Genomic DNA, 18,026 nt, shown 5'->3' on the forward strand with positions numbered 1-18,026 from the left:
CTCTTCCTTTCCACACTCTGCTGCTTCCTAAATTTTTGCCCTCGAGGCACCTAATTTGCTGCTAATGTTGTTATAATTAGAGCTAATTGGAAGAAGAGGAGGGAGAAGTGTGGGGTTTGCCACTGAAAATAATGACATCTGTAGGGAGAGGGGGGAAAATATGAAAAACTGAAAAAAATGGATTTGTGGAGGTCTTCAGTAAAAACCAGACAGAAAAAAAAAGTCAATTAATTGACATCTTAATTTTCCTGGAAAAAATCCCAGACTCCTAACATTTTTGGTATTAGCATGTCCTCAGTGCATACATTACATGAGAAATTATCAGTGCTTCCAAGTGGTCAAGACAAATTTAATTAGCAGCTTGCCATCCCTATTGGGAATGAAAATGTGATTATTTTCAGCATTTTTACTGATACAGCTTGATTTCTGTTACTGCAAAAAGGCCATTAGCACACTTCTGATTCCTAGCTCCAGAACATGTGAAGTTAAAGTGCTTTTAAAAAAGTCAGCTTGAGCTGAAGATCACAGAACGTGTTGTAGTTCTTCAGAGTACCAGGCAGAAAAGTCTCTTGAGAAGAGGAACAGGATATGTGATTTAAACAGCTGCAGGATTTGATAATTTTATTTCTATGAGCCAACAGATCAGGATGCATCATTCCTAATGTTTTCTCTTTAAGTAAAATACTGACTGCACTTGTGCTTGTGGTACTAGAGATTTGTGAGAGCATTCCAAAGCCTTCTGAAGCTTCAGGAGGCATGTGGTGCACCAGCAATAGCATATTTCCTTTCTTCAATTTTGTTTTATTTTCCTAGCTTGAGTGACTTACTATCAAACACATTTTTGGACCACAAACACCTGCTTAGCCATGGGTACTGATTTTTCCCTCTGTCAGATTTAGCTGCTCTCTTGAGTGCACCTAATGCCAGTGTACACCTCTGAGCACTACTGAATGTCAGCTGATCTTTTTAGAAGTCTGGAAAGATTTTACAAGGGGGGTTTTAAGCCATTAGACCCTACTGTTTGCTTTGTGTCAACCATCAGGATTAGAGGAAGGTTGAGGCAGAGACTCCTGGAGCACTCTCTGATATCCCCACTCTCTTTTGCTTCTTCACTCCTACTGCCACTTGTATTGGTTTGATTACAGCCTTGTAATGAAGTACAGTGTTGGCTTTGGAGGGTGTGTGTGTGAAAGTGTTACAAAATGGAGGAAAATTACTCCTAAGTGAGTTGTATTTCTCAATGTCACAATAATTCCCATTGATTTTGCTGTTGCAGATTCTTTCCTGGAGAAGGGAGCCCATCGCTGATAGCCTCCGGCCTGGAGAAGTGTAAACCAAAGGCTGCAAGGGACTCTTGCAACTTCATTATTCTGTTTTCTTCTGGGGTTTTTTTGCTCCTAGCTCCTTATCTCTTCAGTGCATGTGATTTATGCCTGGTAAAATCCCTGTGAGGACAATAGAAAAGCAGCTCATACAGGCTGGTGATCCTCAGGATCCAGTTAAACTCTGCTGGGAAGCGTTACTGCCCTTTGTTCTGAAGATGCTGTTTGTGCTGCCTTGTGAGAATCTCTTTAAAAGCCTGATGAGAAGAGATGCAGTTCTTGCTGCAGATTCAGACTGTCACATCTGGTTTGAATTCAAGAGCTTACAAGCCCAATAGTGGTGTGATATTTTTGTTGTTGTTGTTTTCGTTTGGGAATGATGAAGCTTTTTATTTGAGTGCAGGGAAAGATTTGTTGATTGATCACCTTGAATTCTGTCCTCTCCTTGGTTGGTAAAAGGGAAATCTGCTTCAGTGTTTAAACTCCTTTGTGTAGTTGTGATTAGGATACCACCCATGCCAGGCCAGGTAAAAGGTGCCCACTTCCCCTTTTTCAGTCCAGGTCAGATCTCCTTTTGTTTTGGCTCTCAAATTACATGTAAAACATAAACACAGGGTTTTTTTTTCCTGTGTGTATTTATTTGTATTGCAAGAATTTTAGTAGAAATATTGAATTGGTTTAACTTCTCAGTGAATGTGGTCTTATATTTCCAAATTTCTCTTGTAATGAATCTGAACATCAACATGTAACCTCTAACCAACAATAAAACCTGACTTTTTAAGTGAAATTATGTTTAGACAATAATATTTTTCAGAAAATTTTGATGGATGAGTGTCCAGCAAACATTACTTGATAATCTACGTGCAAGATTGTCTCTTCCCTTCAGGCTTTTAAGAAGGCTGCTGTTGAAAAGCAGGTATCCAAATCTGCTGGGACTCCACCTGAAAGAAGAAACAGATTTTTGCAGGACATGAGGTGTCCTGCCTGCTTTCCTGATAGCTCAGGAGTATTTCATGTGGATTTAATTTCTGACACAAACTGTTTTTTGAGCTGTGCAAAGGCAGTCATCGGCTACAGGACGGCCTGCATGTGTCATTTCTGCTCATGGAACAGGTATTTCCATTCCTTTCAATATTCAAAGGCCTGTGCATAGAAATAATAACCTTACAAGATTAAATATGTCCAGCATTTGATTCTGGGCTCAATGGGGAACAGTCCATGGGGAAAGATTCTTCTGCTTTTACATTGTAGAGGGATGCTGCTTTTGCCAACAGGGATGAAAGAGCTGACATTCCTGACTTATAGTACCGACTCAGGAAGAGCAGGAGCAAAGTGCTGAGTGAGGCAGCCTCCAGAGGGAAGTTGTTTTTGGGTGAACTATTGAAAATTAGAGTTTGACTGCAACCTTAGCTCCACAATAGACTCCCAAATCTCTGCTAGAGAGAGACGAGTTTTTATCTCTGTATGAATTTGGGACTGGCTTGCAGACACTGCAGCAGCAGATAATGTAACCAGCACACAATATAACCGCGCTCCTCCTGATTAACGATTTGGCTAATAAGGGTGAGATAATGGAAAATGCTAATGCACTGCCTTTGGAAAATCCAATTAGAATATAACCTCATTCAATGGGAGCTCCCAGCAGGTGACCAGCGCTGTGGGCAGAGCACCCCATGCTCAAAGCCGCCGGGAATCCCTGGAACAGACGTGCTCTGTGTGCTCGGTGTGGGGGCAGCCACCCCACTCCATTCACTGCCGCTCTTTTCCCCAACCATCCGCGGAGGTTTGCGCCGGCCATTTGTGGCGCTTAACTCATTATCTGACAGCGTTAGCTGGCCCGAAAGAAAGATTCAACATGAGCTATTCACAGGGAGAAATTGGTGTTTGCAGGGCTATCTTTATAGTCACAGGCTTTTAATGTTTGTCAGGCTTGGGCACAAGACTGTAAACTTTGGCTCATGCAAATCCTAATCACGCCAAGTGTGGGGTATTCCTGGTGTTGTATGATAGAGAGTTTGTATCTTTTAAAATGCACATAAAATGCCTGGAAGTTGCTTTTCCACTTGATTTTCTTGGAATGATGTATGTTCCCCCAGTGCAGGTGCTGTCATCTGTCTGAATTAGCATTGCCAGGCTCAAACACCCCCAAAGGAAATGCTTTCTGCAGTGACCCAGACAACTCTGAGGGGGTGAGTTATTTTAGTTAAAATCAACCATAGTGTTCTTAATAGGGATTTTTTCCTTCCTCGAGCTGTGCCAAAACTGGATATCAACACTCCCAGTTCTCCCTTAAAAGCTTGGGGTCTTTTGGGAATTTTTATCCCTTTTTTTTTTTTCCCTGTGGAAAAAAATATTTTGATTTTATACATAGTCTCATGAATTATTCCAGCCTCCTACAGTCACTGCTCAGTCATGACAGCAGTTTCTGGGGGGAATCAGGATTATGGGGTACCCAGCATTTCTGGTCTTCATCCCCTCTCTCTCTTTCAGTAGTCTAGAATAGAATGAGGAAAAGCAGGTGGTGTATGACCATGCCATTTGGTCAAGTTAATCTCAGCTTCCCTCTATGATGGATGGGGAATATACCATGGAAATTCTACCTTGCCCATAGCACCCTGTGCTGAGATGAGAAGGTAATTCTAATTAGGTTCAAATTCTCTTTCTTATTTTAAAAGAAAGTAATCCTGAAGTCTAAAAATGGTTTCTGTATTTTAACTGTTGTAAGAATGACAGAAGAATTTCTCTGATTTGTGCAGATGCAAGTTTAAAGGTCTGCAAGACACCATGGGGTGGAAAGCATTTTTCTGATTAATAAAACACTTTCCCCCCAGGAGCCAGGATGCTGGTTAATGCTGTGTTTTCATTTAGATCAGCAACAGCCCTGCTTCCACCTGCCCTATAAAAGGGCAGCACCCAGGTGCTTCCTGTCCAAGGGCTGCTTTTGTGAGAGCCCAAGGCCCATGCTGCCCATGGGCTGGCAGTGGTGAGAGCAGGGCTGGGGCAGCCAGGGAGGGGACCTGGTGGGTTCCTCACAGTCTGTTGATCAGTGCAGGAGTTAAGACCTCTCAGTGAGGTCTTAGTGAATCTATAGTGAGACTGTAGATTGCAGCTTTGGTCTAGTGGGAGATATCAGCCCAAGGAGGGGTCTGAGGCTCTTCCCAGGGCCGAGGGAAAGGATTTGGAGAAGGGAAGTCTTGTGGAGTGAAAGCAGGATGTGTGCTGCTAGTGTTTGTAGGACATGACCTGATGGATAGAGAAATGACAGCTCTGGTGAATGGTAAAGCTCCTTTGTTGGCCTTTTTGTCATCTAGGTGGTTCCTTTCATTTAGTTGCTTGGTTTAGCTGGGAGAAGAGAGAGAGGTGTTTTCATTTTCTTGGAGGTTTTCCTGTTGTGCCTTCCTGTGTTCAGGCATCCTGTGTGTCAGCTGTTGGTCATGTTAATCCCATGTTAATCCACTTAAGACAAGGACATTACCCTGCAGGGCTGGCACATGCAGAGATGCTTTGCAAATCATTCACCAAAACAGCTCTCTCTTTGATTAAATGTAGCAGTCACTTAAAACTCTCACTTAAGGTTAGGCACAAAGCACCAGCCAGATTATTACCCTATGCTAAAAGTTAGGGAAAACTGCACTTTTCTGAAGGTTAGAGTGAGAGATGCTCTCTTTTCAGTTCCTATTCTTTTATCCCCTCTTTCTCCTCAAGGCCAAAGTTGCAGTCTGTCCTTTATAGTCATACCCCAGCATGGAATCTGTAGAAATAATGTCAGGAAAAACAATCCTAATTATGGAATGGAGTGGATTAGCAATGATACCAGAAAAACACGGTCATTGACACCAGGATATTTCAAAGAAAATTATTTCTGTGTAAGTGACCTGTTCAGACATTAAAGCAGCTTTGGAGGGGCAATCAATCTCCCCATATTTCCAGCTTTCTTTTAGGAAAGAAAAGCTTAACAGCTGATCTCTTCTGAACTGGAATAACAGTACTCTCTTATGTTGGCAGTTGCAAGAGAGGGATTAGTTTATTCCCTGTTAAAATTCCCCTGTGGTCAAGAATTAACTCAGGGTGGGGATTCCAAAAAGGGGACTTGGAGCCTCCAATGATGTATCCAGAAGGGAAGGGAACTTGCTAAAATCAGGTTTGAGGCATAAATATTGCATTACAGTTAACTAAAAGCAGGCTTGACTCTGGCTTAGTAATGCCAGCAAAATTGGTTGCTCACAGGGTTCTTAATCCATAATAGTGATAATTAAAATTCAAAGCTTGTGTGTGATGTTGTTATCTCACTGCCCATGGCTTCTGAAGAGACATCTGACTTCCCTGAGGATTTGGGTGTGGTTGGGTCAGAGCACTGGAGCTGTTTTCTATTCCTAGGTAATAAAATAATAACACAGCACTTGGAAATACAGCTCAGAAAGAGCTGCAAAACCAGAAAACCTCCCCACCAAATCGAACCCACTGCATTACAAGATACCTGTTGGGCAACTGAAAAAAAAAATTAAAATCCTCAGAAAAAAAAAGGCAGTTAATCTCAATGTGCTGTTAATTTAATAGTATTCCCATGTGGAGTCTTAGTGCTACTGTCACAAGCTGGCCATAACTTCCTGCTGTTCCACAGATGCTTGTGACAAGTTCTGCTTTTCATGCTCATTTCTTTTCAGCCCTTCACTTTGCAGTCACAGCAGATCATCTATTTGTAATTTGTTTTCTTTTTTTTTTTTTTTGAGTCAAACGAGGTTTGCAGAAAGTAAAGTTCCCATTAGAAAAGAATTTAGAAAGGTGCTGCTTTACTACCAAGAACTTTTTTCCAAATAATTGAGTTCTTATTAATAGGCATTTTCACTTTGATGAATGCAAACAGTCAAGCTATGGCATGCTGTGTGGCTTTCTGTATCTGAAAGCACAGGTAAGAGATTTGGGAAATGCAAACAAAAAAACCTGAGTAGTACCAGGAAGGGGGAGGATATTAATAAGAAAGAAATATCCCTTATGAGTTCCTTGTTTGGTTTGTTCATATTCGTTCAGCCTATTCTGCCCAAATTTGTTTAGTTTCTATATGTAAACACCACTACTGTTTATGAGCAGTGTTTACTTCTGGTTTGGAGCAGCTTCAGCTTATGACAGCTGTCAGCCTTCCTCCTTCTGAGAAGAAAATGATGCAGGCATTGTACCTTGATTTGTGTGTGCTGGGAGGGTGTGACACTGAAGGATGTTTCAATGGCACTCCTGAGCAGATGCCATTCATCTCAGTCAACTGTTCTCAAAAATACTACATTTCAAGTTGCAGGCATCTAAATCCCCATTAAATTCTTCAGGCTACTTTAAACTCTGACATATTAGCCCCTGAAAATGTGCAGACATTGTGCCTCTGAAGTCCCCAGAGGGAGGGCTCTGCAGAGCCCAGACTGAGTCTGGCTTTGCTGAACTGCATGGATTTTCCTTGCTCCGTAGGAAAAATGTGTGTGGAAAACTCAGGTTCTTCCAGGTGGTCTAGGGTCTGTGTGTGCAGGTGATGGTGTTTGTGCACAGCCTGTGCTCCTGTGTGCACTTGCATATTTCTATTTCTATTATATACATAGAAAACAAGTGTTCCCTTATGAAGTTTTGAGTGTAAGACCTGAATATATCTCTACATGTTCTCTTCCCTGCAGGAGAGGAAGCTCCTAGAGGTTTAGCAAGGTTGCTAAAACTTTTTATCTGGCCATATAACAAGAGTCAGTTTCCCCAGGGTAGAGTGTTGTAGTGAGAGAAAAGGTTTCTCTTCAGCTTGGAGTTCAAACTTCACTAGGGTCTGATTTTTAAAGTCTTCCCAGACTTAGCAGCTTTGCCTGTGGTAGTTGTTGGATGTGTTGCACTCAGGGCTGGCAGAGCCCTATCCCTGCCATGCTGCTTGCTTCCTCAGTGCAGGCTTTATGTTTATCCTCTGCTGAGGGAGAAGTTGTGTTTCCATTGGGTTTTATTTAGTCTTTTATAAGACTACTCCCAGTTTACTGCTAGAATTTAATTGGGCTCCAAAGCACTCTCTCCTGCTCACAAAACTTTGCTGTTGCTCTGCTCCTGGTTTTCCTTTGGTGATGAGGGGCCTCTGGAGCTAAACCACTGTCTCCTCCCTGCCTGCAGGCTGTGGAAAGGCTCGTGGTGCATCTCTGGAATGGGAATAGGCGTGGACACCTTTCCTCTCCTCAGCCTCTTCCACCCAGCAGTGTGTGGGGTTTCACCAGGAGGGAGAAGGTCAGTGCATCCCCAGCAGAGCTGTGCTCACAGCTGAAAGTAAGGATTTGTCCAAAATGACATGATTTTAGACCAGCCTGAAAAACCATTCCTGGAAATTTAAACACTCCTCTTTTTGCAGAGAGAAAGAGTACAGTACAAAAACTGCCTTCCCCAAAGGCTCCCTGGGCCATTTCCTCACCTCACAGAGCTGGTTTCCTTCTGCAAGGCACAAACTCTTCATTACAGGGAACAGAATACTTTTCGGAGCTCTGGGGAAAGGACCCAGGCAGGGCAGGTCTGTGCTTTTTGCCTGGTTTCCTACACTGTGTCTTTCAGGCCTTCCCAGTGACTTTGCATCATCTCTGAAATGTCAAATTCGATACAAAGCCAGCAGGTTCCAAGGGTGTTGGTTTCCTAGAGGTGGCAGGGGAAGATAGGGGAACCTTTTAGCTCAAGGAAATCTCAGTGTGCTCTCTGGGCTTGGTGGACATCAGAGAATGAAGGTGGGAGGGGCAGGTGGGACTTGTCCCCAGAAGTCCCAGCTTCAGTGAGCGAGGGCCACCTGTTTGATCTCCATCCCTGCCTCTGCAGGGTGCAGGCTGGGGAGGTTTTTCTGAGGGGAAAGGCAGGCCATAACACTGAAATGTGGAATGTGTGTTACACACTGACAAAGTGTCAGTGATACTACATGCACGTGTGTGTATAAGTAATAATCAGGGTGTGTTCAGAAGATGGAATCCAACCTGGCCATTTTCATCAGTGGGAACATTGTCTGAATAAGGGTGTCAAAATACAGTCACTGCTGTACAAACTCATCTCTGCTTTGGAGACCTTTAAGTTCTTCAAACAACTGCATGTGTGACTTTGCACTGGGCAGGATCTTCTTTGACTCTAGAGGGAGCAAGCACATAAATTGTGGGACATTTGTAATCCAGATCCAGGCCAATCCAGAGGAAATCTGCAAAGCTGTCAATAAAGCAGGAGAACATTACGAAGCAGGATAAATAAGCTGATGGGCTGGCAGCTGATCCCATCAATACATTGAAATGTCATTGCTGGTGCCAGGCTAAGTGCTTTGATGCTGGTCTTCCCTTGATTTGGCAAAGGGGTTTTTGTGGACATGGCCATTATCATCATCTTGATGGCTAAACAGAGGAACCACTCTACCTTCTCTGGAAAAGTGGGACATATTAAGGAAGCACCTGGTGCTAAAGCCACCTCTCTCTTTAGTGCTCCATCTTTCTTCTTTAAGAGGAGTAAACTGCCATTTGAAAACAAATGTACTGCATATACCCTGCTTTCAAACATTGTGATTTGGAAAATTAGTGGCTTCTAAAATGTGTGTTTCCTATTTGGCTTTTGCCTGGTTTTAAAATGCTATTTCCTTTCCTTTTCTTGCTGGGCCAGCTCTGGCAAATCTTAGAAAGGAACCCTGGAAGACTCAGTTTTCTCAGCAACACTGGGGATATTGCCAGGTAGGGCACGGCCTTATTTTCTTGTCCTTGGACTTGTCCATGGACTTGTCCTTGGGGTAGATGTAACAGATTGTTGGGATGTTTACAGAAAATAAATGCCAGTTCTGTGTGGAGAAGGGGGAGAAGAAACTGGGGCTGGAAAATATTTCATCAACTTGTACGAAAAAGCTTAAAACTGGTGCTGAGAAAAATAATTATCTTTAAGCAAACAATTCCACTTGGAATAGTAACACCCAAAAGCATTTCCAGCCTTAGTTCAGGGGCGCTATTTCCATGCTCTCTGATTCAGTTGATTCCCTGTGTTCCTCCAGCTGGAGTTGTAAAAATGACAGGAAAGATTAATTAAATGTATCCCATCAATTCCTCCTTGGTCCTTTGGTAGTCTGCTTTTCTGTACAGATTTCTTGATGTCTTGAGGCAAGCCCCATGAGCTTTCTTGGGGACCACACACAGACACTCAGGTTCTTCTGGCATTTTTTTCTGCTAATTACCCACCTTCTAACAAGAAGCTTCTCCAGAGTGGCAAACAACTTCCTTTGAATAGCTTGGATGTGCTCGGCTACCGGGGAATGGCAAATCAATAGAAGCGTCTCTGTTGTGCCTTTTGCTCCTCACAACATGTGAATGCTGTGAAAAAAACAGACACACCAGTGGGGCTGGTTGCCTCCAGATGCATGTCTGAGGCTGTATCCATATGAATCCTGCTCCCCTGCCCAGTTTGAGGAGGCTCAGACCAGGAGTGAGTGCTTCCAAAGGCAAACCGGTTACGTGCATTGCCACATGCCGTGTTCTTGAGGCAGAGACAAATCCCTGCAGTTATATAAGATGTTGGTCTTGAAGCTTTGCATAATGGCGTTCTCTATCATTTCAATCTCGTGTGTTTTTAAATTTTGCTTTCCTGGCCAATGCAATTTATTACAATAAACTTGTAATCTGCTGCATTCGGCTTTATCATCTCCTCACTTGAGATGGGAAGCAATTATAGCTCTCTGAAAGAGATGTCCTACTTAGACACAGCAAAATGTCTTTCCCAGGACACCATGTTTTATAAGAGGGGATTTAAAACTGTGATAAAATCCTGGAATGCAAACTTAGGAACTTTGTCCTTCCTGAGCTGTTCTGTCTCCCATCAATGAAGCTCTGTGCAGTAGCTGGGGCAGGTGCTGAGGGGTTGGGGCTGCTCTCCCTGCTTGCCATGTGTCACACCTGGCTCATTTTGCCATCTAAAAACAGGCATCTGAGATGCCACTGGGTAGCCAAAACATCTGCAGACATGTTTTTGGCCATGGAGGTTTTACCCTTCGGTACAGGGAGCTGTGACCAAACAGGACCCCCAGAGATGTCTCAGAGGGTGTTGGGTGCTTTCTTCAGGAGACTGAAGCAGCTTTGATTTCCAAAGCAAGACCAACTCTGTGGCAAAGGGCTGATGCTGGATGGTCGGTCCTCTGAGTTCTCCTTGGAACTGTTTGTACCTCTGGGTTTGACCCCGAGGACCAAAATCAATCCCCTGAAGCAAGTAATGGCTGGAATTCCCATCCTGGGGCACGTGTATTTGGCCCCGGGGAGGGCTGGATAGATGCTCCGACTTTTTGGGAAAGCCCACCAGATGGAGCTCGTGTTTGAGGGATCAAGCTCTAGCGACGAGATGGGAAAATAGGGCATAGACCTGTTTTTTTATTGGATTGTTTCTTTGGATTGTAACAGGGGTGAGTTGAGCAAGCCTGGCTTACTAAGCTCTTGCTTGTAACAGGAAACGTTCAGTGCTAACGATGTGGAAAAAGGAAATGTTTTTGCAGCTAGAAGTGCTTGGAGCTTTCACTGATGTTTTCATTTTCTTGTCACTGTCATATTTTGCAGAACTGCTTTAACACTCATTCCTTCAAATATATCTGTCCCTTAATGTGCTTCTCATATTTAATTATAATAACTACACCCCTTAGTTACTAAATCCATGTAAAATCAAAGCAGTGGAAAACTTCCTTAGTGGTCTAAAAGGAAAAAAAACCAAACATTGGGGAGTGGAAAGGAAAAGTATTCAGCCTTAAACTTAGTTACCTAAAAGACAGCTAATAAAACTTTGGAGTGTGGCAAAGAAAATAGAATTAAGCATATCTTAGTCTGCAAAGGTGTAATCCACGAATTCAGAGGTCCAGCAACACATCATTCCTCTGCTAATTTTGGTGTGCACGTCACCTCTCAGCCTTGTGCTTCAAAAGATTTTAAAAACACATTTTTAGAAAAGTCCATTTGTTATTCATGTAATCAAACTGCTCCAGCAATACATCAGGGAGCAGTGTAAACACTCTGGCTATGAGGATGTGGTGCTTATCTTCAGCATGGGTGGTGCAGGCACCGGGGCTTCGGCCCCTGCTCCACGCACAGCCCGATGTGGCCACGAGTCACGTTCTGTGTGGAAAACACAGCAAATGGATGCCACTGATTTCACCTCCTGATGAGACAGACAAGCCCTTGCAGCACACCTCTGTTCCCTGCCACCCATCCTGGTGGCACTGGGGACATCCTGGGGGTAGGGTGAAGCTGAGTTAGACACGCTTGCTATCAGATTTATTTTAAGCTCCACCAACCAACCAAAAAACGCGTTCATACTGAACAGGCTTTAATTTCAACCAGCACCAAGTAGGGCCTCCTGCCTCATGCCATGGGATTTCTTGCTTTGTGAGACAAAAACCAGTCAGATGAGCTTTTATTCTAAATCATATAGGATAAGCTTGCCTTCAGTAATGCCTTTAGAAGAACCATTCTGTAGCTGGCCACCCCGCTCTGTCACTGCCTGGAGCTCTCCTCTGCTGTGTGCATGTGAATGCCAGCACACAAAACATCCCTGGTAATTGCTGAGTGCTGCTGGGTACACTTGGGTAGGAAAAAAGGAGCATATGTGCTTTAACAGAGCTGGATGTGTGCTCTGACTGGTGGCTATAGTTCTGCAGTAGCCAGATGTGGCACCATACTTAATTTAACCTCTCTTTGTGTTGTTACAGCCTGTAGTGCAGACCTTGAAAATGGGCAAAGTTGGAGCCTGGAGCTCCCCAGAGAAGAAAGGTTTTTTCTCTCATTGCTCCCTGTCAGTAATGACAGAGCATCAAATCTTAGCTCTGCTGTGTTTCAGGTTCTCCCAGTAATGGTACCACTGGTCAATGAGTGATAATTTACCTTCTTTCTTTCTTTCTTTCTTTCTTTCTTTCTTTCTTTTTCTTTCTTTCTTTCTTTCTTTCTTTCTTTCTTTCTTTCTTTCTTTCTTTCTTTCTTTCTTTCTTTCTTTCTTTCTTTCTTTCTTTCTTTCTTTCTTTCTTTCTTTCTTTCTTTCTTTCTTTCTTTCTTTCTTTCTTTCTTTCTTTCTTTCTTTCTTTCTTTCTTTCTTTCTTTCTTTCTTTCTTTCTTTCTTTCTTTCTTTCTTTCTTTCTTTCTTTCTTTCTTTCTTTCTTTCTTTCTTTCTTTCTTTCTTTCTTTCTTTCTTTCTTTCTTTCTTTCTTTCTTTCTTTCTTTCTTTCTTTCTTTCTTTCTTTCTTTCTTTCTTTCTTTCTTTCTTTCTTTCTTTCTTTCTTTCTTTCTTTCTTTCTTTCTTTCTTTCTTTCTTTCTTTCTTTCTTTCTTTCTTTCTTTCTTTCTTTCTTTCTTTCTTTCTTTCTTTCTTTCTTTCTTTCTTTCTTTCTTTCTTTCTTTCTTTCTTTCTTTCTTTCTTTCTTTCTTTCTTTCTTTCTTTCTTTCTTTCTTTCTTTCTTTCTTTCTTTCTTTCTTTCTTTCTTTCTTTCTTTCTTTCTTTCTTTCTTTCTTTCTTTCTTCTTTCTTTCTTTCTTTCTTTCTTCTTTCTTTCTTTCTTTCTTTCCTTCCTTCCTTCCTTCCTTCCTTCCTTCCTTCCTTCCTTCCTTCCTTCCTTCCTTCCTTCCTTCCTTCCTTCCTTCCTTCCTTCCTTCCTTCCTTCCTTCCTTCCTTCCTTCTTCCTTCCTTCCTTCCTTCCTTCCTTCCTTCCTTCCTTCCTTCCTTCCTTCCTTCCTTCTTGTTCTTTCTTTCTCTTTCTTTCTTTCTCTTTCTCTTTCTCTCTCTCTTTCTCTCTCTCTTTCTCTCTTTCTCTCTTTCTTTCTCTCTTTCTTTCTCTCTTTCTCTCTTTCTCTCTTTCTCTCTTTCTCTCTTTCTCTCTTTCTCTCTTTCTCTCTCTCTTTCTCTCTTTCTCTCTTTCTCTCTTTCTCTCTCTTTCTCTCTCTCTCTCTTTCTTTCTCTCTTTCTCTCTCAGTGTTTTCTATCTATTCAGTAAATTGCATATTCTGGTTTCCTGAGAATCATGGGTGCCACTGCTTAACCAAAAGGGAAGAAGCTGAGGATGTCCAAGGCTGGTCCTTACTTTGATGGAGGAAGGAGAATTAGAGGAGGTTGATGCTGTGGATTTCTCAGTGGCCTGGAAGGAATTAGGACATTTCAGACTTCCCTTGTCTGTCCTGAGTAAAGGTAAAATCTTCTTGATCAGTTGCCATCACATAAACCCAAAACCAGTTCTTCAAATCCATTCCAGTCTTCTAGGTTTTGCTGTCTTTTGCATTTCACAGACAACCATTTATGGAGTCCTCAAATTGGCCCTAAAAATTGCAATTACTGCTCTTGCACCAAGGATTTATGAGCAGCAGAATATCCTATTTGCCCACACACACGCACAGCTGAAGGTAAGGGCATGTGCAGCATTAAATAAAAAAAAAAATTAAAATTTAGCATTTAGTTTCAAGTGTCATTTTTGAACAGCTGATTCTTGTTGCTCCATTGTGTGTGTGTGAATTGTGGTGAGAAAACAGTGACTTAAACCAACACTTTGCAGTGACATGTCTGAAACAATTCTTCTTTGAAGACAGGAATATAACAAGAATTTGGGTCTGGGCTGTGTCTGTGGAAACACCTTCACACAGGAATTAAAGCGTATGTGTTCTAGATCAAAGTAGCCTGTACTTCATAATAGGTCTAATTACCATACCAGTCATCTTTATTAAATTCACTTGTTTTAATTAAAAGAATAGAAATTTGGCATCAGAGTTTATGGGGTCTGTTGGGCACTTGAGATTAAATCAATGGTTTGTTAATAATTTTATCTGGAAAGTAGATTAGATTATTTAAATTATGCAAAGTAGCATCATTTTTCTTTCTCAGTAGAATGAAGTTATGATTAAGAAATAATGCTTGGAGCATGAAAGCTCTGCTTGTCATTATTTTTCACATTCATGTTTGGGATTTTAGAGTGAAGTTGTTCATCTGCAAACTGGTTTATAATAATATATCAGATTTGGCAAAATAAAACAAGTGCTGCAGTAGTGTTTAACAGCAGGTGTTTTCCAATGGTGATATGGAAAAGCCAATACTGGATTCTTGATTCAATTGGACCATATTTTGGATTTGTATTGTATTTTTGTGCTGTTGAAGCAGTAAGTCTTGTTAATCAGTTCATAAAATAGTAGGATTAAAAAAATACACTGAAGGTGTAAAACAGTCAATGCCAGAAGAGTTTCAAGAGTAGCTTAATAAATAAAACATAATTGGATAAAATGGGCAAGTAATGAGTTGAAGGCAGCCCAAATGTGTAATTTCTTGGGGTCATTGGCAATGCATTAGCTTGCACTGCAGCTGGGTGCAGCCTGGAGGTGTTGTGGAGTTGTACTAATAGGGCAGTGCTGTTGGGGTGCCTCGTTTTTTCCCACTCCTGCAGCACTTCCAGGAGGCAAGGCACAAAAGCTGGGTTCATTCGTGAGTGGTGCACCAAGGACTGCATGTGCTTTTCACTTCCCTCAGGAGAGAGGAAGGAAAATGCCTCTTATTAGGAAAAGAAAACAGGGTTAGGGCTAGCAGGGAGCCAGCCATGTCTGCTGGGCATGGTGCTCTGTGCCTGGCTGTGCTCATGGAGCAGCAGCACCCAAGGGAAGGTGTTGGCTCAGGCCTGTGCTCTGCCCGGCCCCACAAGGCTGTCACTTCTGTCACAGATCACTGCTTCAAGCAGAGCCCACCTGCTCCCGAAAGGGCAGAAAAAAAAACCCCTCTTCTTCAGATGAAACCTGTAGGCAACATCAGTATTCCTACTGGAAGTAGGAGCATGGTCTCCATGTTCACAGCATTCGGTTTTAACCCTTCCTGGGCACTGTTGCTGCTCAGGTTCCACCTGGGCACTCGTGTGTGTCTCCTCTGGGGAAGGCAGTGGCAGCTCCCAAGCCAGAGGCCTTCAAGATGCCTCTGGAGGCCCCTGCTGTCCCGCCCACCCCTCTTCTGGAAGAGTGAGCTCTGTGTGATGCTGCATAACTAAAACCCATCACAACCTGGGTTATCAGGCAGCATTGATCAGTAAGGCTGGGTTAGCACCTCAGTTTATGATGTTAAAAAATAGCAATACCATCTCCCAAGTAATAAATGCTAATCAATGGGCTACTGATAACAGATCTTCAGATCTGCACCACAGTGAGAATCATATAATTGGGCAAAGAAATTGTATATATACAAAATTAAGCACACACACAAGCTCTCCCAGTGTCATCTGTCTTCCATACCAAATGTGCGGCAGTGCCGGCTCCTAAAACTTGCAATGAATTATTTATATGATGAATTATCCTTCTTTCTCCTCTCCTAGGATATCCAATTGCCCGTTTCCATTTTTGTTTGGGAAAGATTTATTATTCAGGATTTTTTTCACTGGATAGCTTATTAAACGTTTCCTGCTCTTTTTCTCCATCATATATAGCACGCATCTTGTTTCCTGGTAGCACCTATCCGTCCACTCTAACGGGGCCTCCCAGTGTGTGGAAACTGTGAAGAGTGCAGTTTTCACCCAGACAGTTTACAGCCCTCCTTGGGATCCAATTAGACATGTTCAAAATTTGGGATATTTATTTGCTCACTGGAATCTAAGCTGTTTCAGCCCCCAAGGAAGTGATGCACGGCTGCAGACAGAGGTTGAGACTGCATGTGGATGAGTAATTTGGTTACTCAGTTCCCTGGAAGCCTCTGAGAGGGTGGGAGGAGAAGGTGAGTGCCCAGAGAGAAATAATTTAGAGGTTTGCTGCTCTTCTGTCCCTTTAGTTTCTCAGTTTTACCCCAAAGACATAAGGAACAGCATTTTACACTTGAGGACTTCTTGCCTTGGGTGTTGTACATGACCATGCCTATTCCTGTAAATGATTGTGAATCAACTCTGGTTCCAGGGGGGAGTATTTCAATGCCAGTTTTCTGGGAGCTGGGATAGCAGCTGGGACTATCCCAGCTACTATTTAATGGATTTCAAAGGAATCACCTGCATGAGAGAATTTTCTGTGTTTGGCTTTCATGGCTTGGTTTCCATTTAGGAGGCTGCCCCAGCACCTTCCAGACATTCCTGTAGTTTCCAGCATCTAAATCCCAAATCTGCTTCCTGTATCTGCATTGAATGTTTTTGTACCTTATAAATTTTGGGAGAGCTGAATCTTGTTATGGAAGTGCTTTGACTGTGCCTCTGGCTAGGAGTCTTACTCTGTGCTGGGCTTTAAATCACGACGGATTTTTACAGCGGCAATAGAGGTGGAACTGCAGGCATCCAAAACAAGAGTTATCTGTGCAGAAGAGCTATCTGTGCACACACCCCTGCAAATAACATCCCAGGGATGTCACATTGCTTCCCCTGGAATCACAGACAGTGATACCCCTTAAGAACAATAGCACTAAAACTGTCCTTGGCTTCAAAATAATCAGTTTGCCTGCATGTGAGGCGCACAGTCTCCAGAGCTCTTTGGCTGGGCAGCAATATTTTACCTCTAATGACCTCAAACCCAAGCCAGCCATCTTTGCAGCCTCTACAAAACCCTGTTGTGCCATGAATTGCACCCGGAGGTAGCTGCTGCCTTCACCTGAGCACATCCCTCCCTGCTGGCTCCTGCATGCTCCAAAGGCTTGGGGGAAAGCTTGTCAGAATGTACCAGGTTTTCCTCACTAATTTCAGCATTCTCATTTAGTCAGCTTCTCCCATTTTTGGATGATCAAATCTCTGCGTCTTCTGCATCAGAAGAGGAGCACATGTAGTTTGGTGAGATTTTCTTATTGAGGTGTTGCAGTTGGAAACAAACGATCCTCTAGGAAGGGAAGAAGTTGAGAATGCTGTGTGCAAATACCAGGTATTTTTTTGGTTCTCCTTAAACATGCATAAATTTATCCTAAACTTGTGTCTTTCTCCCTTTCCTAAACTCCTACCCTTAAAATCTATTTGAAAACGATGAATAGAGTTGTTAAATGTGTAAAAATAGGGACGTGAAAACAGAAGGATAACTGGATACGGGCTCCCACAGGGCTCTTTTTCTTAATCCTGGGTTTCTTTTGGTGAACTTATATTTCTGAGCAGACCCTTGGGCAGAATACTTGCTGGCTGGACCCTGCTGTTCTGTAAGTTGACAGTGCAGGAGGTAAGTGGCAGTAACTAATGGCAATTAGCAGAGGTCTGGACAGCTGCGTGTCCCTGAAGGCATGAGCTCTTCTGGGGGTTGTGTCTTCACAGAGTAGAGCTGTTTGTCACCCTACATTGTCACCCTGCAGAATATAACAATTTGCATCCCTCCACTGAGGCTTTGCTGTCAGATTTGCTCAGCTATCTTGCAAGAAAAAAAAAAGAGTTTATTTAATTTTTGCTCCCCAAATCTGTTGAAATAATAGGGCAGGAAAGATTAGCTTCTGAGAATTACCCATTAGCTGCTATCAGTAATAACTTGTTTAATGCTTATGTAACACTTGACGTTTTCATGACTGATGTGCCAGAAAGGAAACAAAAAGATATGAGTTTGTTTTTAAATGGCAAAGGATAGTTTTTGTCTTTTCATTGCAGCTCTCAGGTGATAGTAAGAAAATTGTCCCTCGGCCTCCAAACCTGAAAGTTGCCTCTGACCAAAACGTGATGAGGGACAAGGTGAGAGGTTGAAGCTTCGAGACCCGTTTGCTCGGTTGCAGGAGAGTTTAGTAAATCCCATTTCTCACGCATCCTTGACGGTCTCTCCTGCCTCCATCGCTGTTGGGAT

At 42.6% G+C, this 18,026-nt stretch overlaps 1 protein-coding gene across 3 annotated transcripts in view; it reads left to right on the forward strand.

Moving 5' to 3' along the window:
* TNIP3 (TNFAIP3 interacting protein 3) overlaps positions 1-2,109 on the forward strand; it is a 60,004-nt gene extending 57,895 nt beyond the window's left edge. For all 3 annotated transcript variants that reach the window (XM_053941064.1, XM_053941066.1, XM_053941065.1), the window contains one exon: positions 1,277-2,109. In XM_053941064.1, coding sequence (XP_053797039.1) covers positions 1,277-1,308 — 32 coding nt within the window. In that variant the 3' untranslated portion in view covers positions 1,309-2,109. The remainder of the gene's footprint in view (positions 1-1,276) is intronic.
* Positions 2,110-18,026: the final 15,917 nt, after the last annotated feature.

Source organism: Vidua chalybeata, chromosome 4, assembly GCF_026979565.1.
Source record: "Vidua chalybeata isolate OUT-0048 chromosome 4, bVidCha1 merged haplotype, whole genome shotgun sequence".
In the NCBI taxonomy this organism is placed as follows: domain Eukaryota; kingdom Metazoa; phylum Chordata; class Aves; order Passeriformes; family Viduidae; genus Vidua; species Vidua chalybeata.